This window comes from Schistocerca gregaria, chromosome 5, assembly GCF_023897955.1.
Source record: "Schistocerca gregaria isolate iqSchGreg1 chromosome 5, iqSchGreg1.2, whole genome shotgun sequence".
In the NCBI taxonomy this organism is placed as follows: Eukaryota; Metazoa; Arthropoda; class Insecta; order Orthoptera; family Acrididae; genus Schistocerca; species Schistocerca gregaria.
The window spans coordinates 349,562,836-349,588,775 of NC_064924.1; the positions used below are offsets into that span (position 1 = coordinate 349,562,836).

Genomic DNA, 25,940 nt, shown 5'->3' on the forward strand with positions numbered 1-25,940 from the left:
CACATGATGGGCATTTATGGGAACAATAAAGATCTGATTAAATTGTCATCAGAGGATGAACTATGCAGGAAGATAAGGTGTCAGTGGACCATGCCAGAATTGTGGCTGTCCGAAACAAATGAGGTATTGTTAACAACCCCAAAAGTGACTGGAGCATCAGAGCAGACTATTGGCCATATCATTCAACACTACTCCAAGAGAAGATACCATGGGAAATGGAGTGGTACCCTGGAAACTACATCTTGTAGTGATCCTTTTCATATTCATATATCAACCATTGATCAAGTACATGATACAGCTTTAATCAAATACATACATGACAAGGAAAGACACAAACATGTGACAAGTGTACATTATACAATAACGATAACATTCTCTCTAGCTTCCTGCTGCATCAAATGGTTTAAAATCCACAAGCTCTCAGCCGAGTACTCCTTGGTCATTGTCAAGTAGCGACTGTCTTTTGGCTACTGCTTCCATTCTTCTACAATTACACTGCGTTTTGTGACATCAGTGATGCTCAGTCCAGTGCCATAAGATAATGTTTTTGTTGCACATCTGCTGTGCCCGCTTCAACCTTCCAATGACCGGGTTTTAACAGTGCTTAGATTCACACTGCAATTTTTAATAAGAGTGTGGTCACAATTTTTCTCTCTATCTTTCCTTTATTACACTAGCCCAGAAATTATTAGCCCATGCAATAATGGATGTCTTGTCAAATGTAATATGATATCCATTTTCTATGGTATGTTCTGCTCTCACTGATTTCAGGATACCCAAGGCGAAAGCATCTCACATGTTCTACACAGCCCTGTTCAATAGCACACGCAGTCTGTCCGCGCGCGCCCGCACGCGCACATGCACACGCACACGCACACGCACACTGATGACTAAATCAATTTTTATGCTGGCTAATTTTTTCTGTAACTGAGCCACAAAATTGCAAAAGTGTTACCTTTTTAGAGTCCTCCTCAGGGTTCTCCTGCGTAAGTGTTTTTGGAATGATGGCTTGCAAAAATCTGGTGGTTGTTGAAGTTGTTTTCCTTGAATACTTTCCATAAGTGGCTCAGTTCCTTTGCCAGGTTTTCAGTGTCTGACAAGGTTTCCACTCAATGCACCAAGGACCTCAGAAAAGAATGTTTCTGTGACAGAAGGTAACAGCGGTTAGCATGCAGGTATTGCCCCTGTGTGGGTGTGTTTCTGATAAACATTGTGGCTGAGGCACACATTTGCATTACAGCAGATGATGACGTCAAGGAATGGTAAGGCACAAATTGTCTACCACCTCCTTGAATTTGGTGCTGTCATGGATGTTGTTGACATGGTCCAAGAATTCTCCCAGTTTTTCATGTTCATGAATGCAGCCAACAAACATGTCATTGATGTAATGATAAAAAGCAACTACACTTTACAGGAGCTCTGTCCAGGTTGATGTCCTCAAAATATTCCACACACTATTGGGTATAACTGGAGCTACACCATTTGTCTGGTGAAAATAGTCTCCAAACAACAACGTCAGAATGTACTTAAATAAATCCACAACAGTGTAGTCAAATAATAAAGCAGGTATATAGAATCTATTATGGGAATGCGCTTGAAAAATGACACCACATCAAAGCTGATCATAGTATCTCCTTATCCAAGACAGGCATTTTATTTGACCGATGAAGTCAGTCATGTTCTTTGTGTGGCCCATACAGTGACCAATGTGTGAAGTAATGAGGCTGGCCAGATGTTTCACGAGTTGGTAAGTCAATTGTGCTCATGATGGGATGTACAGATATGTTGTTCTTGTGAACATTTGGAAGGCGATATTACATAGATGGCCAAGTTGCCCAAGGGAGGAGATTTTTAATGGCACTCTTCCAGTGAAGACTTCTTGACAGTCGAGGTTTTCCTTACTGGAAACTCAGCCACACAGAGCAATATCTGCATGCTGACAACTATCATCATTCATTGCAAAAACATTATGTTTTGAGGATCTTGACGCATCAAGCAAAAGGCATCTTTGATGCTGAAAACCTGGCAAAGGAACTGAGCCACTTAGAGAAAGTATTCAAGGAAAACAGCTACAACAACCACCAGATTTCACAACTCGTCTTTCTAAAAACATGTAAGCAGAAGGACCCCAAAGAGGACTCAAAGAGGGCTGCATTTTTGTCATTATGTGGCTCAGTAACAGGAAAGATTAGCTGGATCCTAACAAGCTTAAAATCGTCTCCAGAGTTCCAGCAAAAATTCGACAACTCATGAAGCCTGTGAGAGAGAATGTAGGCCTCAAAAATCCAGAGTAAAGAGAATACCATGCAGGTGTGAACAGTTTTGTCAGCTAGCTACTATTGAACAGCACTGTGTATAACATGAGAGATGTTTTCACCTTCACCCTCAGCAATCAGCAATAACAAAGCATGCTTTAGAAAACTGACATCATATTGCATTTGACAATACATCTCTTACGACACAGACTAAGTTTCTGGCATAGCACAATTAAAAAAAGCAATTAAGGTAAAAGTTTGTGACAACACCCTCAATAAGGATTGTGGCCTGCAGGTAAGCACAGCTTGGGGCCCTGCCATCCAAAGGTTGAAATGAGCGTTGTAGGTGCGCAATAGAAACTAACTTTTATGGTACTGAAGCAAGCACCAATGACATCACATGCCATGCCATAAGGATGGCAGCAACATATACGCCTACATCAGCATCTACGTGGATACTCTGCAAATCACATTTAAGTGCCTGGCAGAGGGTTCATCGAACCACCTTCACAATTATCTATTATTCCAATCTTGTACAGCATGCGGAAAGAACTAACACCTATACCTTTCTGTATGAGCTCTGATTTCCCTATTTTATCGTGGTGATTGTTTCTCCCTACGTAGGTCGGTGTCAACAAAGTATTTTCTCATTCAGAAGAGGAAGTTGGTTGGTTTGTGGGATTAAAGGGACCAGACTAGTACGGTCATCGGTCCCTTGTTCCAAGAAAAAAAAACTAAAACCTCCTAAAGAGAAGAAAAACTAACAACAAGAAAGACAGCGGACGACACAGGACAAGAAATACTCAGACAAAGAACAGACAAAACAAAGTAAAACCACACAGAGTGTGGCGGTGGTTGCCGACCATAGGGATAAAAAAGGAAAAGCCAACCACGGAGAACACATTAAAAACTCAGTTTAAAATTGTAGGCCAAAGGCCAGAACCAACACAATAAATTAAAATGAAACAGAAACACTCAGATTAAACGATAAAAACCCCCTGACTGAATAAAACGTAAAACTAAGTCAGCCATAGCAGAGTCATCTGTTAAAAGCGCAGGGAGCGTGTCAGGCAGTGCGAACGACTGGCTGAGCACAGCTAAAAGTGGACAGTTCAATAAAATGTTGACCACTGTCAAAACGGAGCCGCAGCGACATCAAGGTGGGTCCTCACGTCGCAATAGGTGGCCGTGCTTCAGCCATGTGTGCCCAATGCGCAGCCGGCAGAGGCAACAGACTCCTTGCGAGAGGCCCGCAAGGAGGAGCGCCACACATCGGTAGCCTCCTTGATGGCCCGAAGTTTGTTTCGTGAAGGCAGGGCGCGCCATTCAGTGTCCCAAAGGTCCAGAATTTTGCTGCGTAGGAACGCTCGCAAATCTGTCTCCGGGAGGCCAATGTCCAGAGATGGTATACTGGTGGCCTCTATCGCCAGGTGGTCAACATTCTCATTGCCGGGTATCCCAACATGGCCTGGGGTCCACACGAAGACCACAGAGCGGCCGCAACGCGCAAGAGTATGCAGGGACTCCTGGATAGCCATCACCAGACGAGAACAAGGAAAACACTGGTCGAGAGCTCGTAAACCGCTCAGGGTATCGCTACAGATAACGAAGGACTCACCTGAGCAGGAGCGGATGTACTCTAGGGCACGAAAGATGGAGACCAGCTAAGCAGTGTAAACGCTGCAGCCATCTGGCAAGGAGCGTTGTTCGGAATGGTCCCCTAGAGTTAGCGCATAACCAACACGACCAGCAACCATCGAACCGTCAGTGTATACAACGCCAGAGCCCTGATACGTGGCCAGGATGGAATAAAAGCGGTGGCGGAAGGCCTCTAGAGGGACTAGGTCCTTCGAGCCCTGTGCCAAATCGAGCCAAACGCAAGGGCGAGGGCGAGGAACACATCATGGGGGTATACGCAATGTGGCCCGGAAAGGAGATGGAACAGTGAGAACCCTAAGCCCGGAAAGAAGCTCTTTGACTCGGACCGTGATCGTACAGCCTGACCGGAATCGACGATCTAGCAGATGGACGACCGATTGCGGGAACAGGAGACGACAGTTGGGATGCCCAGGCAAGCTAAAAACATGGGCAGCATAAGCGGCCAGCAAACATTGGCGTCGTAACCGCAGGGGATGGACACCTGCCTCCACTAGTATGCTGTCCACAGGGCTGCTCCGGAAGGCACCAGTGGCAAGTCGTATCCCGCTGTGTAGTATTGGGTCCAGCACCCGCAACGCAGATGGGGATGCTGAGCCATAAGCCAGACTCCCATAGTCCAGACGGGACTGGATTAACGCCTGGTAAAGCTGTAGGAGAGTAGATCGGTCGGTTCCCCACCTGGTGTGGCTCAGGCATCGCAGAGCATTTAGATGCCGCCAACACGCCTGTTTAAGCTGCCGAATATGAGGCAGCCAAGTCAACCGGGCATCAAAAACCTATGTAACTCCACCACTGTAAGAAGCTCGCCGTCAAGATAAAGCCGCGGCTCTGGGTAAACTGTGCGTCGCCGGCAGAAATGCATAACGCAGGTCTTGGCTGCCGAAAACTGAAAACCATGCGCTACAGCCCAAGACTGCGCCTTGCGGATTGCGCCCTGTAGCTGTCGTTCAGCAGCTGCAATGCCAATAGAGCTGTAGTAAAGGCAGAAGTCGTCAGCAAACAGGGAAGTGGAGACAGAATTTCCCACGGCCGCAGCGAGCTCGTTAATGGCTATTAAAAACAGGTAGACACATAGAACAGAACCCTGTGGCACACCATTCTCCTGGACTTGGGAGGAACCATATGAGGCTGCGACGTGCACGCGGAAGGTACGATACGACAGAAAATTGCGAATATAGATCGGCAGAGGGTGCAAAGACTCCGTCTATGAAGCCTAGAAACGATGTGATGACGCCATGTCGTATCGTATGCCTTCTGCATGTCGAAAAAGACAGTGACCAGATGCTGACGGCGGGCAAAGGCAGTACGGATGGCCGACTCCAGGCTCACCAGACTGTCGACGGCGGATCGGCCTTTACGGAACCCACCCTGAGACGGAGCCAGAAGACCCCGAGACTCCAGTACCCAATTCAAGTGCCGGCTCACCAACCATTCAAGCAACTTGCAAAGAACGTGGGTGAGGCTAATGGGACGGTAGCTGGCCACCTCCAAAGAGTTCTTCCCTGGTTTCAGAATGGGGACAACAAGACTTTCCCGCCATTGCGACAGAAACTCACCCTCGACCCAAATGCGGTTGTAAAGGTCGAGGAAGCATCGCTGTCAGTCCACTGAAAGGTGTTTCAGCATCTGAGAGTGGATGCTATCTGGCCCAGGAGCGGTATCAGGACAAGCGGCGAGGGCACTGCGAAATTCCCACTCACTGAATGGAACATTGTACAATTCAGGATGGTGGCTGCGAAAAGAAAGACTCCGACGTTCTATCCGCTCTTTAATGGAGCGGAAGCCCCAGGGGTAGTTGGCAGAAGCAGAATTTAGAGCAAAGTGCTCTGCCAAGCGGTTTGCAATGACGTCGGAGTCAGTACAAACTGCTCCATTCAGTGAGAGCACAGGGACACTGACAGGGGTCCGATAGCCAGGTGGCGAATCTTGGCCCAGACCTGCGATGGAGGGACATGGAGGCCAATGGTGGACACATATCGCTCCCAACACTCCTGCTTGCGTTGGCGGATAATGTGGCGGGCTGGCGCACGCAGCCGTTTGAAGGTGATAAGGTGTTCGATTGAGGGATGTCACTTGTGATGCTGGAGTGCCAGCCGGCGAGCTTTAATCGCTTCAGCGATCTCAGGCGACCACCAAGGCACAGTCCGCCGCCGAGGGGACCCAGAAGAACGGGGAATGGCAGATTTGGCGGCAGTAACGATGCCGGTGGTGACCGATTGAACCACTGCATCAATGTCATCGTTAGAGAGAGGCTCAATAGTGGCAGTGAAGGAGAACAAGTCCCAGTCAGCCTTATTCATAGCCCATCTGCTAGGGCGCTCAGAAGACTGACGCTGTGGCAGTGACAGAAAGATCGGAAAGCAGTCACTACCACACAGGTCGTCATGCACTCTCCATTGGACAGACGGTAAGAGGCTAGGGCTACAGATGGAAAGGTCAATGGTGGAGTATGTGCCATGCGCCACACTGAAGTGTGTGAAGGCACCATCATTTAAAATCGAGAGATCGAGCTGCGCCTATAAATGCTCAACGATGGCGCCTCGACGTGTTGCCACTGACCCATCCCACAGATGGTTATGGGCATTAAAGTCGCCCAGTAACAGGAAAGGTGGCGGCAATTGGGCTATCAGAGCAGCCAGGACATGCTGCGCGACATCATCTGGTGGAAGATAAAGACTGCAGACGGTAACAACCTGTGGCGTCCAGACCCGAACAGCGACAGCCTCTAAAGGTGTTTGGAGAGGTACAGACTTGCTGTGAAGAGAGTTCAGGACATATATGCAGACGCCACCAGACACCCTTTCATAAGCTGCCCGGTTCTTATAATAACCCCGATAGCCACGGAGGGCGGGGGTTCGCATTGCCGGAAACCACGTTTCCTGCAGAGCAATGCAGAGGAAAGGGTGAAGGCTGATAAGTTGGCGGAGCTCAGCTAGATGGTGGAAGAAACCGCTGCAGTTCCACTGAAGGATGGTGTTGTCCATGGCTGAGAAAGGCGCGACAGGACTGGGAAGGCAGATTACGCCACTGGGTCACCTGCTGTCTCCGATGGAGCACCCGTGCAAATGCTATCCATTGCGTCCGAGGGACCGGCGAGATCGAGGTCCTCAGCAGACGCAAGAATCTCCACCTCATCCTCAGATACAGAGCTTGTAGGTAGTGGTGGAGTAGGAGCCATCACAGGTGCCTTGGTCTTACGGGGCTTCAGTGTCATTTTGTCTCGCTGTTCCTTTGGTTGCCGTTGCTGATAGGGCTTACTGGAGTCAGTCTCCGGAACCGAAGATGATCGCGAAGCTCGACGACCAGCGGCCTGTGGCTTCTTCAGCCACTAGTTGGTGTCTGCTGTGCTGCTGGTAGGAACCTGGAAAGGGAGTGACCCAAGGGATCCCTTCCGAGTGAGAGAAACCGAAGATGACTTGTGCTTCTCCGGCTTAGAAGTGGGGACTGGTGTCCCTGGTGGTTTAGTGGGTGCAACAGCAAGAGAAGGGGCCCCCATCGTCAAGGGGACACGTGAGGTCCTCTGACGCTGAGAGCTGACTGTGTGGTGCAGCTAAAGGAGGTGGAGCAGGAGTGACAGTGGAGGCATAAGATGACATCATGCACACGGGATGTAGCCGTTCAAATTTCCGCTTAGCCTCACTGTAAGTAAGTCGGTCCAGGGTCTTATATTCCATGATTTTGCTTTCTTTCTGTAAGATCCTGCAGTCTGGCAAGCAAGGTGAGTGAGGCTCTCCACAGTTGACACAGATGGGAGGCAGAGCACATGGAGTATCGGGATGAGATGGATGTCCGGAATCTCTACATGTGAGGCTGGAAGTACAGTGGGAAGACATATGGCCGAACTTCCAGCACTTAAAGCACCGCATCGAGGGAGGGATATAGGGCTTGACGTCACAACGGTAGACCATCACCTTGACCTTCTCCGGTAATGTATCACCCTCGAAGGCCAAGATGAAGGCACCGGTAAGAACCTGATTGTCTCTCGGACCCCGATGAACGCACCGGACGAAATGAACACCTCTACGCTCTAAGTTGGCGCGCAGCTCGTCATCAGACTGCAGAAGTAGGTACCTATGGAAAATAACACCCTGGACCATATTTAAACTCTTATGTGGTGTGATGGTAACATTAACATCCCCCAACTTGTCACAAGCAAGCAACCTGCGTGACTGGGCGGAGGATGCTGTTTTTATCAAAACTGACCCAGAGCCCTCCACCTCCCCAAACTTGTCCTCCAAATGCTCTACAAAGAACTGAGGCTTCATGGATACAAAGGATTCCCCATCAGCTCTGGTACAGACGAGATACCTGGGCGAATACTTGTCACTATCATTCATTGCCTTTCGTTCCTCCCATGGTGTGGCCAGGGATGGGAACGATTTGGGGTCATAAATCTTAGCTTTAAAATGAGCCCTTGAACGTTTAGAGACTGCTGGTGGCTGGCCACCAGCAAGAGATGATGTACCACGCTTCATTGCGGGACATCCACCCTGATGCCACCTACTCCGACCAAGGGCCCTCCCCATGGGCGCCACCCAGCCACAGCAAGAGCCACCTGGCAGGATGGCCATTGCCGGGAGTCCTGATGCCCCAGGGAGATGGGCATCTACTCCTTGGCATACGTGGGGAGTAAACGGCGCAGGCATCAGTAGAGCGATCCCTGTGTTGTCAGGCGGCTACAACCAACAGGGTACATGGCGGCCCCACCATAACAGACTGGCTACCGTGCTGGATCTTAGGTGCAAAAATGTATAAGGTCGTCGTCGCAGCGGAAAGCAATACTGCACAGTGCAGTGTGGTAATCGCACCCAGGGACGTATCCTCGCCCAAGAGATGGAAAACGAGCGGGACACCATTGCAACAACGAGGAAGCCAGCTAAAGATCGCAATGCACGACAGATACAGTGCACCATGTAAGGCGCCCTTCCCCAAGTGGCTCGCTCTTTGGAACAATTTAGAAAGATGGAGGTCAAACCCGAGAGGGGACCATCATATCAGGTCGAAAGGGTTGAGACTCCTTTTAGTCGCCTCTTACGACAGGCAGGAATACCACGGGCCTATTCTTACCCCCGAACCCGCAGGGGGAGAGGAAGTCGGTGATTGGAATTTTGTGAGAAGATTCCGTCGCAACGAAAAACGCCTTTCTTTTAATGATGTCCAGCAAATCCTGTGTCATTTCAGTACCACTATCTCCAATATTTCGCGATAATACAAAAAGAGCTGCCCTCCTTTGAACTTTTTTGATGTGCTGTGTCAGTCCTATGTGGTAAGGATCCCACACCGCACAGCAGTATTCTAAAAGAGGACGGACAAGTGTAGTGTAGGCAGTCTCCTGAGTAGATCTGTTTCATTTTCTAAGTGTCCTGCCAATAAAACGAGTCTTTAGTTAGCCTTCCCCACATTTTCTGTGTGTTCCTTCCAAATTAAGTTGTTCATAATTGTAATTCCTAGATATTTTGTTGAATTTACAGCCTTTAGATTCGGATGCCTTATCGTGTAACTGAAGTTTAACAAATTACTTTTAACACTCATGTGGATGACCTCACACTTTTCGTTATTTAGGGTCAACTACCAATTTTCACACCATTCTGATATCTTTTCCAAATCGTTTTGTAATTTGTTTTGATCTTCTGATGACTTGTATTAGACGATAAACAACAGCGTCATCCGCAAACAACCTACGATGGCAGCTCAGATTGTCTCCCAAATCATTTATATAGATAAGGAACAGCAAAAGGCCTATAAAGCTACATTGGGAAATACCAGAAATCACTTCTGTTTTATTCAATTACTATCCATCTATTGCTATGACCTGTGATCTCTCTGACAGGAAATCACAAATCCAGTCACATAACAGACGATATTCCATAAGCACGCAATTTCAGTACAAGCCGCTTGTGTGGTACAGTGTCAAAAGCCTTCCAGAAATCCGGAAATACGGAATCAATCTGAAATCCCTTGTCAATTTCATGTGAATAAAGATGTAGTTGTGTTTCTAAAGAACAATGGTTTCCAATCCATGTTGACTGTGTCAATGGACCGTTTTCTTCAAGGTAATTCATAATGTTCAAACACAACACATGTTCCAAAATCCTGCTGCATATTGACATTAATGATATGGCCCTGTAGTTAAGTGGATTACTCCTAGTACCTTTCTTGAATATTGGTGTGACCTGTGCAACTTTCCAGTCTTTGGGTACAGATCTTTCGTTGAGCGAACGGTTGTAAACGATTGTCAAATATGGAGCTAATGCATCTGCATATTATGAGAGGAACCTATCTGGTATACAGTCTGGACCAGAAGACTTGCTTTTATTAAGTGATTTAAGTTGCTTCACTACTCTGAGAATATTTACTTCTACGTTACTCATGTTGGCAGCTGTTCTTGATTCAAATTCTGCAATATTTACTTTGTCTTCTTTTGTGAAGGCTTTTAGGAAGGGTGTGTTTAGTAACTCTACTTTGGCAGCACTGTCTTCGATAGTATCTCCATTGCTATAGTGCAGAGAAGGCATCAATTGTTTCTTGCCGCTAACATACTTCACATACGACCAGAAACTCTTTGGATTTTCTGCCAGGTTTTGAGACAAAGTTTAGTTGTGGAAACTGTTATAAGGATCTCGCATTGAAGGTCGCACTAAATTTCGAGCTTCTGTAAAAGACCGCCAATCTTAGGGATTTTGTGCCTGTTTAAATTTGGCATGTTTGTTTTGTTGTTTCTGCAAGACCCATTTTGTGTACCATGGATGATCAACTCCGTCATTTGTTAATTTACTTGGTGTAAATCTCTCAACTGCTGCAGATGCTATTTCTTTTAATTCAAGCAATGTCTGGTCTACACTTCTATTATTAATTTGGAAGGAGTGGAGATTGTTTCTCAGGAAGGCATCAAGTGAATTTTTATCTGCCTTTTTTTTTAAATAGGTATATTTTTCGTTGTGAGCAGTCAGGTGCTTAGGGGCAGCAGAGGTGGGAGTATCAGAAAAGGGGTGAAGCAGATAATGAGAGCCTTACTGGCCGAAAGTTAATTTGTCACAATTTTTTGTTGTGCCTTACTGGCTGAAAGCTAATTTTTGACGGTCATTTTGTTGTGCCTATCTGTGGCTCAGCATCTCTGCTGTATGGTGAGTAGCAAGTTTCCTATTCACAATATAATTACACAGCCAAATACACATAAAAGGTACAGCAAATACTGTTCTTGTGTTTTCACTAACAACAACTGGTTTACAAGTGCCATTTCATCCTCATGCCGAAAAAGAGAATACACTTTTCAGTTGCTGTGGTTAGGCCTAAAGGAGGAATGACATCTGCTGAATATTCTGTCCAGAAGTTAGTTTCATTGAAGGTTATTAAAACTGTAACATACCTCTGGTACTAAAATATTATGACGAGTGAAGTTAAATTCTAAGATGATGACAGAACAAGTTGCAGACATGTCATTCCACATCAAGTGGTCTAGGCTCCTCACTCTACCTTCTTGGATTTAGCTAAATTGGCAAAGTTTTAGGTTCTCCTGTGGACTGCTTGTTGAGATACAGCTACTCATTTGAGCCCATACTATGACCACTGGGATTTCATCAACTTTCAGACCTAATATATCTCTTTGCTGCCCCCTCCCCCTCCCCCCCCCCCCCCCCCCGAACCATGGACCTTGTCGTTCGTGGGGAGGCTTGCATGCCTCAACAATACAGATAGCCGTACCGTAGGTGCAACCACAATGGAGGGGTATCTGTTGAGAGACCAGACAAATGTGTGGTTCCTGAAGAGGGGCACCAACCTTTTCAGTAGTTGCAGGGGCTAAAGTCTGGATGATTGACTGATCTGGCCCTGTAACACTAACCAAATTGGCCTTGCTGTTCTGGTACTGCGAACAGCTGAAAGCAAGGGGAAACTACAGCCGTAATTTTTCCCGGGTGCATGCAGCTTTACTGTATGATTAAATGATGATGGCGTCCTCTTGGGTAAAATATTCCGGGGGTAAAATAGTCCCCCATTTGGCTCTCCGGGCGGGGATTTCTCAGGAGGACATTGGTATCAGGAGAAAGAAAACTGGTGTTCAACGGATCGAAGTGTGGAACGTCAGATCCCTTAATCGGGCAGGTAGTTTAGAAAATTTAAAAATGGTAATGGATAGGTTAAAGTTAGAGATAGTCACAGGAGGAACAAGACTTTTGCTCAGGCGACTACAGGGTTATAAATACAAAATCAAACAGGGGTAATGCAGGAGTAGGTTTAATAATGAATAAAAAAATAGGAGTACGGGTAAGCTACTACAAACAGCATAGTGAATGCATTATTGTGGAGAAGATAGACACGAAGCCCACGCCCACTACAGTAGTACAAGTTTATATGCCAACTAGCTCTGCAGATGACGAAGAAATTGATGAAATGTGTATGACGAGATAAAAGAAATTATTCTGGTAGTGAAGGGAGACGAAAATTTAATAGTCACGGGTGACTGGAATTCGAGAGTAGGAAAGGGAGAGAAGGAAACGTAGTAGGTGTATATGGATTGGGGCTAAAAAATGAAAGAGGAAGATGCCTGGTAGAATTTTGCACAGAGCATAACTTGATCATAGCTAACACTTGGTTTAAGAATCATGAAAGAAGGTTGTATACATGGAAGAACCCTGGAGATACTAAAAGGTATAAGATTATATAATGGTAAGACAGAGATTTAGGAACCAGGTTTTAAATTGTAAGACATTTCCAGGGGCAGATGTGGACTCTGACCACTATCTATTGGTTATGAACTGTAGATTAAAACTGAAGAAACTGCAAAAAGGTGGGAATTTAAGGAGATGGGACCTGGATAAACCGTAAGAACCAGAGGTTGTACAGAGTTTCAGGGAGAGCATAAGGGAACAATTGACAGGAATACAGTAGAAAAAGAATGGGTAGCTCTGAGGGATGAAATAGTGAAGGCAGCAGAGGATCAAATAGGTAAAAAGACAAGGGGTTGTAGAAATCCTTGGGTAACGGAACAAATATTGAATTTAATTGATGAAAGGAGAAAATATAAAAATGCAGTAAATGGAGCAGGCAAAAAGGAATACAAACGTCTCAAAAATGATATCGACAGGATGTGCAAAGTGGCTAAACAGGGATGGCTAGAGGACAAATATAAGGATGTAGAGGCTTATCTCACTAGGGGTAAGACACCGCCTACAGGAAAATTAAAGAGACCTTTGGAGAAAGGAGAACCACTTGCATGAATATCAAGAGCTCAGATGGAAATCCAGTTCTAAGCAAAGAAGGGAAAGCAGAAAGGTGGAAGGAGTATATAGAGGGTCTATACAGGGGCGATGTTCTTGAAAACAATATTATGGAAATGGAAGAGGATAAAGATGAAATGGGGGATACGATACTGCGTGTAGAGTTTGACAGAGCACTGAAATACCTGAGTCAAAACAAGGCCCCTAGACTAGACAACATTCCATTAGAACTACTGACAGCCTAGGGAGAGCCACTCCTGCCAAACCTCTACCATCTGGTGAGCTAGATGTATGAGACAGGCGAAATACCGTCAGAGTTCAAGAAGAATATAATAATTCCAATCCTAAAGAAAGCAGGTGTTGACAGATGTGAAAATTACCGAACAATCAGTTTAGTAAGTCACAGCTGCAAAATACTAACGCGAATTCTTTACAGACGAATGGAAAAACTGATAGAAGCCGATCTCGGGGAAGATCAGTTTGGATTCTGTAGAAATGTTGGAACACATCAGGCAATACTGACCCTACGATTTATCGTAGAAGAAAGATTAAGGGAAGGCAAACCTATGTTTCTAGCATCTGTAGGCTTAGATGAAGCTTTTGACAATGTTGACTGGAATACTCTCTTTCACATTCTGAAGGTGGCAGGGGTAAAATACAGGGAGCGAAAGGCTACCGTATTTACTTGAATCTAAGCCGCACATTTTTCCGGTTTTTGTAATCCAAAAAACCGTCTGCGGCTTAGAATTGAATGCAAAGTAAGGGAAGTTCTGAAAAATGTTGGTAGATGCCACCACAAGTAACTTCTGCCGTCGAATATATGTAGCGCTACACAGGCATGCTTTGGAGGCATAAAGATAAATACTGGCGCCAAAACCTCTGTGTCAGTCAATAAATTAAAAAAAAAAAGTAGAGGGCAAGCTTTTTTTATCTGCCCCGAGTTTCAACCACAGCATTTTCATACATTATCCAACGAAGTAAATACAAATTTCGTATTTTTCATCTTCGAATGTAGCAGCCTTTCAATGTACTACGAAAATCTGACTGGCAAGACTGTTTGGGATGTTTGTGAATATGGCCAATTCTACATTCTCAATTTTTTCCTACCTGTGACAAGAGATGGTTACTAATAGGAACTTTGATGAATTGTGAATCACATGCAGTATTCTCTTCACCATAAGAAACATACAAATGTAAACATTTTGCCGTGTATCCCTACGTGTTTCCTGCTACCTCATTTAAATCCTGTCTTCCTAATAAATTACAAAACTAGAGTGAGACAATAGCAAACGCGGAAGAATATACGTATCATGTCATGTTCATATTCATATTATTCCTATTCTGAATAGTGATACAGTCAGAAATGAAGCACAGCAACTGACTAGATTTTAAAACCAAAGATGACTAATTTCTGTGCAGAATGTAATGTACTATAGAGGCGTCTGCAAAAATTATCAAACGTAGAAAAATTTTCGCTAAACTTTCGTTCAGAACATCTATCGTATGCAGTCTATTATTTGGTTATTGTTGATCATTATCAAAGAAAGCGGCAGTGTAACAAACAATTGTTTCACTAATGAGACGATTCCTCTCTCTATTTTTTTTTTTTTTTTACTTGTAAGTAGCGGTAGCATGCACAAAAGCAAGCCATGCCGCGAGCAGCGACAGGCCGTAAACACACATTATCAGAATGCGACAAACAATGCATGGCACAATACAATAATGCATTTTGAGCTTAGAGTGAAGGAAACACCTGTAACAAAGAACGGCACTTATCAGATAAAGAAAAATAAGCAATCAATTCAAACCAGGCGAAGCACGTGAGAAAGGCTCTCTAGTATAAATACGGATGGAGCGCCTGACGCATAGCAATGACTACATGGTAAAGCTTAACTGCTAAGTTTACCACACGCACCAAACTAATGTAGCTGTATCGTCATTCATTCAACGTAAATTGTCTCATATTAAAATGGACCAACTTTGTTTCGGTTTGGAGGTGCGGTCTAAAGCGTTTCTCCCCTTGAATTTCAAGTCTCAAATTTCAGGTGCGGCTTAGATTCGGGTAAATACGGTATTTACAATTTGTACAGAAACCAGATGGCAGTTATAAGAGTCGAGGGGCATGAAAGGGGAGCAGCAGTTGGGAAGGGAGTGAGACAGGGTTGTAGCCTATCCTTGATGTTATTCAATCTGTATATTGAGCAAGCAATAAAGGAAACAAAAGAAAAGTTCGGAGAAGAAATAAAAACTTTGAGGTTCGCCGATGACATCGTAATCCTGTCAGAGACAGCAAAGGACTTGGAAGAGCAGTTGAACGGAATGGATAGTGTCTTGAAAGGAAGATATAAGATGAACATCAACAAAAGCTAAACGAGGATAGTGGAATGTAGTTGAATTAAGTCAGGTAATGCTGAGGGAATTAGATTAGGAAATGAGACACTTAAAGTAGTAAAGGAGTTTTGCTATTTGGGGAGCAAAATAACTGATGATGGTCGAAGTAGAGAAGATATAAAATGTAGACTGGCAATGGCAAGGAAATGCGTTTCTGAAGAAGAGAAATTTGTTAACATCAAGTATAGATTTAAATGTCAGGAAGTCGTTTCTGAAAGTATTTGTATGGAGTGTAGTCATGTAAGGAAGTGAAACGTGGACGATAAATAGTTTGGACAAGAAGAGAATAGAAGCTTTTGAAATGTGGTGCTACAGAAAAATGCTGAAGACTAGATGGGTAGATCACATAACTAATGAGGAGGTACTGAATAGAAATGGGGAGAAGAGGAGTTTGTGGCACAACTTGACTAGAAGAAGGGATCGGTTGGGAGGAAATGTTCTGGGACATCGGGGGATTACCAATTTAGTATTGGAGGGCAGCAAGGACGGTAAAAATGGTAGAGGGAGACCAAGAGATGAATACACTAAGCAAATTGAGAATGATGTAGGCTGCAGTAGGTACTGGGAGATGATGAAGGTTGCACAGGATAGAGTAGCATGGAGAGCTGCATCAAACCAGTCCAAGGACTGAAGACGACGACAACAACAACAAATCTCTTTGATTTAATACCATGAAACTTAGCTACCTTGTACAGCTTTTAACACTCTATTTAATGGTAATAATAATTATTTTTGTGTGCACCTTAAGTAGATAAATTGTCTCAAAGTCAGCCTAAAAATTGGCATATGAAGAAAGGTCAGAAGTTCTAAGTTATATAAGCTCCTTAAATAATTAAATAATAGAATCAAATTTTATGCTTAGTTTTTGTACAAGTTGTTCTCTTAAAATTTATAATTTGATGTTGCTAGCTCTTTTTGTTACTTAACAAATATAGTGTAAAGTTTACAATTTCTGTAAAAAGTCTAAAAATTGTGTATTTTTCAATCCAATGTTGCACAGAAGTATCTTCTAAAATGTTTAAAACCACTCTCATGTTTTGAACCTCCTAGAAAAGTGCTTTTGATCAATGCTGGCATACAGGCATACACTGCCTTAAGAAAAGGGTAAAAGTAAGTGTGGTCTCAACTCAGACTGCAGACGTGTGTGAAATTGCATTTATGTGTGTGTGTATGTGTGTCTACTGCTGACAAAGGCCTTAATGGCCGAAAGCTTTAATTGTGTGGATCTCTTTATTGTGCCTATCGCAATCCAGCATGTCTGCTATATGGTGAGTAACAACTTTCCTTCTCTGGTATTGTAAAAGTAAAGAGCATTTCCATAAAAAATTATTTAAAATTCAAACTCTATCTTTTTTGGTTCAGACTTCTTTTAATGCTTTATTTATTTAGAAATTATCAGTATTCTACTGCTTTGGTCCATGGTGACATTGTCGCTACCAGTTCAAAAACTTTAAATACTATCCCCATCGCCGTGTGCCCAATACCAATGCTGTCCGCAGCTTGTGGTCTCGCAGTCGTGTTCTCACTTCCGGAGCACGGGGTCCCGAGTTTGATTCCCGGCGGGATCAGGGATTTTCACCTGCCTCGAGATGACTGGGTGTTTGTGTTATTATTTCATCATCATTCATGAAAGTGGCGAGACTGGACTGAGGAAAGGTTGTGAATTTGTACGGGCGCTGGTAACTGTGCAGTTGAGCGCCCCACAAACCAATCATCATCATCATCATCATCATCATCATCAATACCAAAGCAATATCAGCCACAGGTGGGTTTCTTAGCCCAGGTCCCAAACCCATGATTTTGTTTCTTACTCGAATTCTAAGGCCTTAAGTGGGTGTCTGCCTGGTTCCCAAGCCAATGATTTAGCATCTTATTCTAGGTTCTCTTGGCAAAATTGGGTATATTACAGGGTTCCCAAGCCAATGATCACAGCTTGATTTTGATTGATAGTAATCTTTCTTCACATTCTATTACATTTACAAGCCACTTACTCCAGTGGGGTTTCTGGAAATTGACATAGGTGGCCAGATGATGTGACTGAAGGGGCAGGGAGCATGCAAATTAGGTGTTGCTCTGGAAGCAAACCTATATCTTGCTTTTCTGGCCAATAAAACAAATGCGCAGGACCTAGCAGATGCATAAATTTTATCCCCATATCGTTTTCCACAACTAAAACTTCAGCAACATGGCCAATCAACAATTTGTTGTCATAAATACAGACAACATAACAACCTGGGGACAGTTGAGGCAATTTAAAATACAGAATAGTGGCGTCAGAAATTCTGGCAACAAAATATATCACATCATTGGGAACTTTGCAAACACGAGTTAAGTTTGACTCAAATGGTACAAATTTGTGATGCTATCGTGCTGCTTTCTCGACATCTTCCTTCCTGTAACACTCTGCTTACTTCAATGTCAGCTTCTGTGACAAAATATATTAAATTTCATTTACAATTTGATCACAGAAGTTGAAGAGATACTTTGACATCAATATCTGTTCAGATGAAGTCTTGGGAGGCTTGCCTGTGCAGCCAACCATTAAGGTGTTCCACCAACTCCATCACAGGGAGATTTCCCATGGGTTGTACTAAAGGAATTCCATCCAGCCCCAATATTGAAATCATTTTTTTGGCTAGGTAATTTCATGAAGTTTTTGTAGTTTTTATATTGTGCCACCGAGTCATCAGTGAAATAGTATATTTTAGTAACATTTGCTCAAGCCTCCAAAAATTCGATAAACTTTCGAATAAGCACATGTACAGACACTGCATAGTGTTGAAATTCTTTGGAACTCATGCAGCAGTTAACAGCTTGCAAGGAGCCCACATTATCAACACAATAAGCAACAAATGGATACACTGTGGCTTGTGAATTTTCCCAATGAAAGCCCTGGGCAGCATCTCTGACTACAAATGAATAGTATTCAGCAAAGTCCATCAGAACTATCAATTATGTTTCTTTTAAGTCAGTCTTCATTAACTCTAAGTATTATTTTGATGTTTCGCAACAAAATGGTGGCCTGTTAGCCTCCAAATGTTGCTTGAGAGTTTTTCACTAATGTCCTATACTGTTAAGACACTACTTTCTAGTGCTTTGCTGTCAGTGTGAAAGCACTGTTTGAATTAAATTGATTTCTGAGCATCCCAGTCTGGCTAACAGAAATGAGTCCAATTTTGTTCGAATAAACAATACCAACAATTTCCTTTGTTCAAATAATGTGAGCTGTGGTGGCATTTTGATGACAATTTGCACCCAACAGTGCATTCAGCTACAGGATAATTATTAATTGATTAATTAACATCATTTTGAATTACACTAATTAGCAAATTAATACTAATGTGAATCACAAAATCAGTATACTAGGTCACATATGTACTCATTTATGTTTGGCATTCGCGATGGATCCCCACATTGGTGTAGACAACCACCAAAAAAAGACTACACAGAACATTTGAGATCAAAATAATAGCTATTTGTAAACAAACAAGGCGGCATGGTGCCAAGAAAGCCGGTACTGCACATGGGATTCTGTGACTTGTCCAGCTTTGGCCCTCATTTTCTGACACTGAATGCTAGTGTTAGTCAACGAGAGCCACTAGCAGATACTTTTGTACAACATGGGACTGAAAATATCCCATTTTTAGCCTTTTTTTACAAAAATAGCTAGCAACATCAAATTATAAATTTTGAAAGACCAACTTGTAGATGTACTATGTATTTGACATCTATTAGTTATTGAAGGAGCTATGTAACTCTGAACTTTTTAAGAGTGCCAATTTTTTTAGGCTAACTGACAATTTTTCAACTTACAGTGAGCACAGAAATAGTAATTATTATCATCATTAAAAAGATCACTAAACGTTGTACAAGTTATCTAACTTTAAAAAATAAAATAAATAAATAAGTACCACGAGGCATTGTATCTCAAAGTTCGTGAAATCTCTGTCTTACTATATGTGGCCAGGATACGGGGTCAAACAAATGCTATGTCTCAGACAGATTGAAATGTTCTGAATGTTCGATGAGAAAATTTAGTATATAACTGAGTTATTAAAGAAGATTAACACCACATCGATAGTCTTTAATGTCTGGCTCAAACACTGTTAATGATTGTTAAGACAATGGTGATAAACAGCTGAAATAACAGTCATATTCAAAAGTTTCTTCCCTCCAGAACTTTTATATAAGCTCGAATGAGCTGAATCTGCTTAATTACAAAAAGTTAAGAACATAATTAGAGATATGATAGCATTAATACCACACCTACTCTGCTTAGCACTAATTGAATCATTGATAGTGTAAGTTATTTGTGGCACCCTGTACAAGAAGCAAATTTTATGGAGAACATCAAATATAACACAAGTTTTATATCATGATTATAGGAAGGAATATGTTCACTAATATTATAAACTCTCATTACATTCAATCCTAGTAGCATCGAGGTCTCCCATACCTTATCATTAGAAGCTGAAGCTATTAACTGGATATCTAGTATTGCTCTAGACTCGTTACTGTGGAAAGCTTTACCAAAAAGACCTTTTGACTAGCAAATAGTTTATCTTTAGTAAAATTTGTATTTTAAAACTCAGAGCTTATATTGCTATTCAATAGATAAATTACAGACTGGAGCAGCAAGTACAAATCACTACTCTGACCAAGATTTGAAGACTTTGAGGATGCTTACAACTCAGTGTCAAATCTGTACTATCAGCCTTTCAGAAACAAAGCACTGATTTAACCTAAGCACATATACAGAAGAACATGCAACACAGCCTACAATATTACATCATGGTGGTGAGAAAATCACAGTTGAAACAAGTGCCTTATTATATAAAATATACCTAAGAAAATGTGCACCTTAGCAACTTATCTCTTGATATTACGTTAACTGGGTTTGTCAACTCCCAGCCACACTGAAAATTTTCAATCATACCCTTCACCTCCACTACACTACTTTATTAGTATGCAAAGGCGCACTCAGAAATGCACAGGGGAGGGAGGAATTTGCCTATACCCTTCTCAAAGGAAATATCCCGTAATTTACCTTAAATGACTTATGAAATTCATGGAAAACATAAGTGTGGGTGGCAGGACATATTTGATCACTGTCCTCCTCACCAACAATCCAGTGTCCTACCACTGGTCCACATCACCCAGTACCTGGTATTACATGATCACTAAATATCACTGAAAAATGACAAGCTCTACAGTGAAACAGTGATTCCACAAGCCTGTTACAAACACCATTCATTTAATTATGTGTTTATTGATGATTACAATATGAGCTGCATGGTATCTAGGACACCTAAGTGAAAAATACTTACATTTTCTGAAAGAACTAAATGTGTATTCCAGATCCTTTAATCGATCTACTGACTGTTTGCTACGCTGCTTTTCCTGCATATAATGCCAAGCGAATTTGCTTGTATACTGCAGTAACCTGAAAAATTACACTGTCACTCATTCATTCATTCATACATAGCCTTTTATTAATCCTATCAGGAAGAATAGTCTTTGGGGATGTGGGATGAGTCACATTACACTTTAAATAGCAGGGGCAACCCATGTAGACTACTTCTGTAGGATACAATAGTGGCCAAATTGTTATGGTGAAGCTGTAGCATCAACATGTTTTGAAATTCTGCGTTTGATATACATTTCACATAACCAGGCCCGATAAAATTGTTCTGATTTGCATGTGGGGTGTCTGGCGCTAAGTTTTTGGCATTTTTAGAGAGTGTATAATTACATAGGTTGACTACAATGACTGACAGCTGAAAACCAGGTGTTTTTGCAGCCCTAGTTACATTATCTACAGTGAATTTTTTTCAGTGTTACAATGAAATGATTGTGGGGGAATATTAGCCATCATCTGTTGTTCTATTGCTGATTACTTCAGTGAACTAATTAGAATTAAATCCATGTAACAGAACAGTGGCAAAGTGAGTGATTTAATTCAGTTCACTCGGAGTCATACAATTAGATGTTAAGTGTAGGAATAAATATTTCATCCACAACAACTACTGCTCTTAGGACACTTAGAAAGGTGCAACACACAGCATCAAATGGCTTTCAGGCTAGAATTTCACATCAGACAGTGATCAATATTAAAAAAACAAATCCAAAAACTTTGTTGATCCGCAGCAACACACAGGCAGATGTGGAAGAAAACAAACATTGAGCCCTAGAGTTCAGTAAAAATTGACAAAATATCACTATTTCCAATCATAAAACTACAAGTACACAATAACAATTGGTCCATTTTATTTGGACTGTTGAGCTCCGTGGCCGTGGATAATGATATTTCACTGAAAAAATACGGCAACCAGCCACTTCTTAATGCGTTTTTTTATTTACGCCAATATGCATTTCGGGTTTGCGTCCATCTTCAGCTGGCAAATTACATGGATCTTCAGTTACTACAGTAGTACAATCTCGACAGCAGTTTGGATGCTGCAGCAGGCCTCTGCAAAAGCAACGACTCCAATCATTTACTTCAATTTCGCAAGTTTAAAGTGTGACTTTAAACTTACGAAATTGAAGTAAATGATTGGAGTCGTTGCTTTTGCAGAGGCCTGCTGCAGCATCCAAACTGCTGTCGAGATTGTACTACTGTAGTAAATGAAGATCCATGTAATTTGCCAGCTGAAGATGGGTGCAAACCCGAAATGCATATTGGCGTAAATAAAAAACGCATTAAAAAGTGGCTGGTTGCTGTATTTTTTCAGTGAAATACAAGTACACAACACTCTGTGCAGCTGGATTATTACGGAATGACTGTGTCAGCTAGAACTGGAAGGATAGAGTTGTACAACACTGGCCTGTCAGTGCACCCATCCCAACCTAAGACCAAGATCACTCCAAGAACAGCCTCAAAGCAGTTAAACTGACGAAAATCCCCACAGAGTTGAACTACTGATATTTCGAAATGATGATCTTGAAAATTTTGTGGACACACTCTATACAACTAGCAAAACTTGCCTATGAATAGGACTGTCAGTTAAAATTTTTAGTGATACAAGATGTGTAGTAATAAAAGGCTTAATATTTTCTTTTAGGGGTGGTTCACCAATCAATCAATGTTCCGCATCACAGAGGAAAGCAGCCAGTATGTGAAGAGAAGGGAATCACAAAAGTTTCATCAAAACTGTACACCACACTATGAAGCAACCCACCCCTCTTCAATTATGGTCTGGAGTGTCCCCCCCCCCCCCCTTCCCCATGGCTGGTACAGGCAACCTGTACATTTTCATTGTTAAAAGTTCTATGAATCAAGGACAATATTTCAAAGTGTTAAAAGAGAGACTGCAACAGGGTAGGGAATGGTTTAATGGCAAAGACTGTTTTTATGCATGATCGAGCACCATGCCAAAAAGCAAAGAGTCTGGGAATGCTTTTGGACGAAAATGATGTCACTGTGCTCCCGTAGCCTGGGAATAGCCCCGACATGCACCCAACCGAAAATGTTTGGGCAACAGTTAGGATGAAAATCGGAATATGAAAGACAACATAGGATGGTTCGACTGAATTCATGATAAAATGTGGTTACATGACCCAGGTGTTCAAAACGGCTATAAAATTAGTAGAAAGTACACCTAAATGCGCCAAGATGTTAATACAGGCTAATGGAATCCACACATGTTAACTGCAAACTTACACTGAATTTATCATAATTTTCAATAAAATTTGGGCTTCATGCAACTTTATCATAATAATATGGCCACTTTTGTATAACCTCAACTATTTACGACTAGTGCAATGCCCCATGCTGATAAAAGGCAGTGTGAGGCTAAGGTTTTGATCTAACAGTTTAGTTCATATAAGAAACTACGTAACTTGCACATACGCCATCAGCTAGTCACATATTTCGAAAGGTTTAAAAAAAAAACACTTTTGCTAAGTCAGCAGAATTTACATGCTCAGCAGTAATTTTTCGAGTGCCAATATATTCCTCCCTCACTGGATTTCAGAGGCTCGAAATCCGTTGTCATAATAAATACCATGAACTGTCTACATCTGCATACTTGAAATTACTTATGCTCTTACTATTTTCGTAAAATTGATTAATTACAAATGTTATAAAATTCGTAAATAGGGCTTCATTAAATGTGTAACTCACCTAACAAGTTTATCGCGGCCGGCTGTTTGGGAATTTAGCTTAACAATTACCTCCATTGCGAACACTACTTTATAAATGAAAAATAAACAGATGAAAAAGACAACTGATGCTTCTAAAATATCCACGACTGTCGTTATTTATATGGCCACAGTAATCTGTTTTAATATCTTATCACCTCAGGACTTTCGACTTCGGTTAGGTTAGTCGGCTACATCGCACAATTTTGGTTTTCATCCTAATCGGACAGATCTTTGACAGTTGTAAACCAACGATATAATACCACCTCAAGCCACCGTCAGCATATCGACGAAGCAACTTCAAACGGAATTGAGGTCGCTACTGTCGTCTTTGCACATATATTTATTGGGCGTTAGATGCCGCGAACGTTATCTTTGGGTAGTGTTTCCAGTACAGTAACGTAGTTGACGTCGGTGGCCTCCAGCCATTAATTTGGTTTTTTTTTCATTACTGCTTGATAGTCGGAGACCAAGTAAAAATGACCCGTAAGTCTAGCTCTGTTTGTTGTTAACATTTCTATCAATTTTCAATTTAAAATTAGTAAATTGCGAAACTTTCACTATGTCTGCAGTACGTCTTGCTAGATCTTTCTACAAAAAGCTTCCGTGGAATGTTTGTGATAGTATACTATTATTCTTGTGCTTTCAGTTGTATCTGTGATGTGAGGATTTGATTTAATGTGTACTAAAAGTGAAATAACCTTCTATATAGAAAGCCTTGATTGCGTGTAACCCTCTCACAAATAACTGTTAATGTTGTGAAAGTTGTTGTTCAAGGTCCTACGTCAATGCTACACATTCTTTAGAGTTGTTTACTGAAAGAGGCACTAGACCCTGACTTTGATTTCTGGAGCTGTGAAAATTACTATTAAACGTAGTTTTTACAATAAAGTTAAATTTGTAAAATGCATTGCATGAATTCGTTTACGGAGGTACGACGCTAAGCAGATTGGATTGTAGGAAATGAACGCCCGGATTGTAATAATGATTTAAAGAGTCTTCATGTTGGATTTTTTTTATTATTGTTCATTTTAAATGAGTTGTTACAATATATTTCTGTTCGCGAAAAGGTGGCAACCAGCGTGAATTGGCACGTTTGAAGAACCAGAAGAAAATGCAAGAAATACAAAAGAAGAAAGGTGCAAATGATAAAGATTCTAATAAAGGCCTGTCACTTGAACAGCGCAAACAAAGGTTAGTATCCTGAAAATAATACTTAATATTCTAGAGGAAATTTGTAATGTATGTTAATGCCTTTTTTGTGTTGCGTGGCATTGAAGCTAGTACTTGATACTTCTGTCGTGAGAGTATCAGTAACAAACGATTAAAATTTTTGCCAGGCAATCCTTACTACTTCCTTTTGGGAGGTGAGATTTCAGAGAACACTTGCCACACTGTTGGAATGTTACCAGATAGCTTTCATCCCATTCCAAATAAGAGATAATTTGTATATTGAGGAAAACGTGTTCATTGGTTCAAAATGCTCATAAAGGAAACCTTTCACTGTTACAGGGATGCAGAACTTATGCGCCAAAAACAAATGAAAGCCCTTCAAAAGGAGGGTGCCGCTGCCAGTTAAACATAACTATTACTGACATTTCTACATTATTACCAAAAAATTATTTTTTACTAACATTTGATGGCAGGATCTCTTCTTCCAGTGTGATTTGGCATGCTGAGGCAATTGATGAAAATTCGCATTTGTTCTACTTTTATAATAAAAATGACTGTCAAGAAATAAAGATTGCATTAGTGCCTAAAGAAATATGACTCTAAACACATTTGTTTTGTTCTGTGTGCAAGGTGCAGTAAAATTCAATAAATATTTAACTGTAAGGAAATATTCCAATTCAATAAAGATATGCACATGTGGATAAGTGTAAAAGATCTTTTTTTCTAATGGGTTCATCCTTAAATGCTTTGATAACAGTAGATTTAAAAATGCATTTGTGTAAGTAAGATACCCTACTCATTTTTAATGTAATGTTGGATGTTGTTAATATTGTTTACAAATTCTTTTTATTGTGAGTGTACCAAAAATTAATAAATCTCATTAGTGTTACATGATTGTTGTACTTCGACCCACCCATGGTAAGAAAAACTAGTCAGATTTTTGTGCGGAGCATTTTATTTCTCTACTACAAACTGAAAGGATGATTCATTTACTGTAAACAGGACCCAAAAAGTAGGGAATAAACAGATACTGAGGGTTTTTTTTTTTTTATTTGTTTAGGTATTTCAGGTTTTGTGACTGTTCAAAGAAATATCAATTGTGAAAACT

General features: G+C 41.8%; 2 protein-coding genes across 4 annotated transcripts in view; one reads left to right on the top strand and one right to left on the bottom strand.

Annotated features, from left to right (window-relative positions):
* The window catches only part of LOC126273452 (peroxisomal membrane protein 11B), a 110,479-nt gene extending 86,567 nt beyond the window's left edge, over positions 1-23,912 (bottom strand). For 2 of the 3 annotated variants that reach the window (XR_007549323.1, XM_049977007.1), the window contains exons 1-2: positions 23,643-23,908; positions 20,848-20,963 (exon numbers count right to left, since the gene is read on the bottom strand). Coding sequence is in view for 1 of the 3 variants with exons in the window: in XM_049977007.1 (XP_049832964.1) it covers positions 20,848-20,963; positions 23,643-23,698 (172 nt within the window). In the remaining 2 variants the exon portion in view is untranslated. Of the gene's footprint in view, positions 1-20,847; positions 20,964-23,642 lie in introns of all 3 variants that reach the window. The other variant, XR_007549324.1, reaches the window with a different exon arrangement.
* Positions 23,913-24,035: 123 nt separating this feature from the next.
* Positions 24,036-25,721, top strand: LOC126273453 (modifier of protein aggregation 4). Its single transcript, XM_049977009.1, has 3 exons — positions 24,036-24,145; positions 24,730-24,853; positions 25,172-25,721. Exons 1-3 carry the CDS (start codon positions 24,139-24,141, stop codon positions 25,236-25,238), a joined length of 198 nt encoding a protein of 65 aa, XP_049832966.1. The 5' UTR covers positions 24,036-24,138; the 3' UTR covers positions 25,239-25,721.
* Positions 25,722-25,940: the final 219 nt, after the last annotated feature.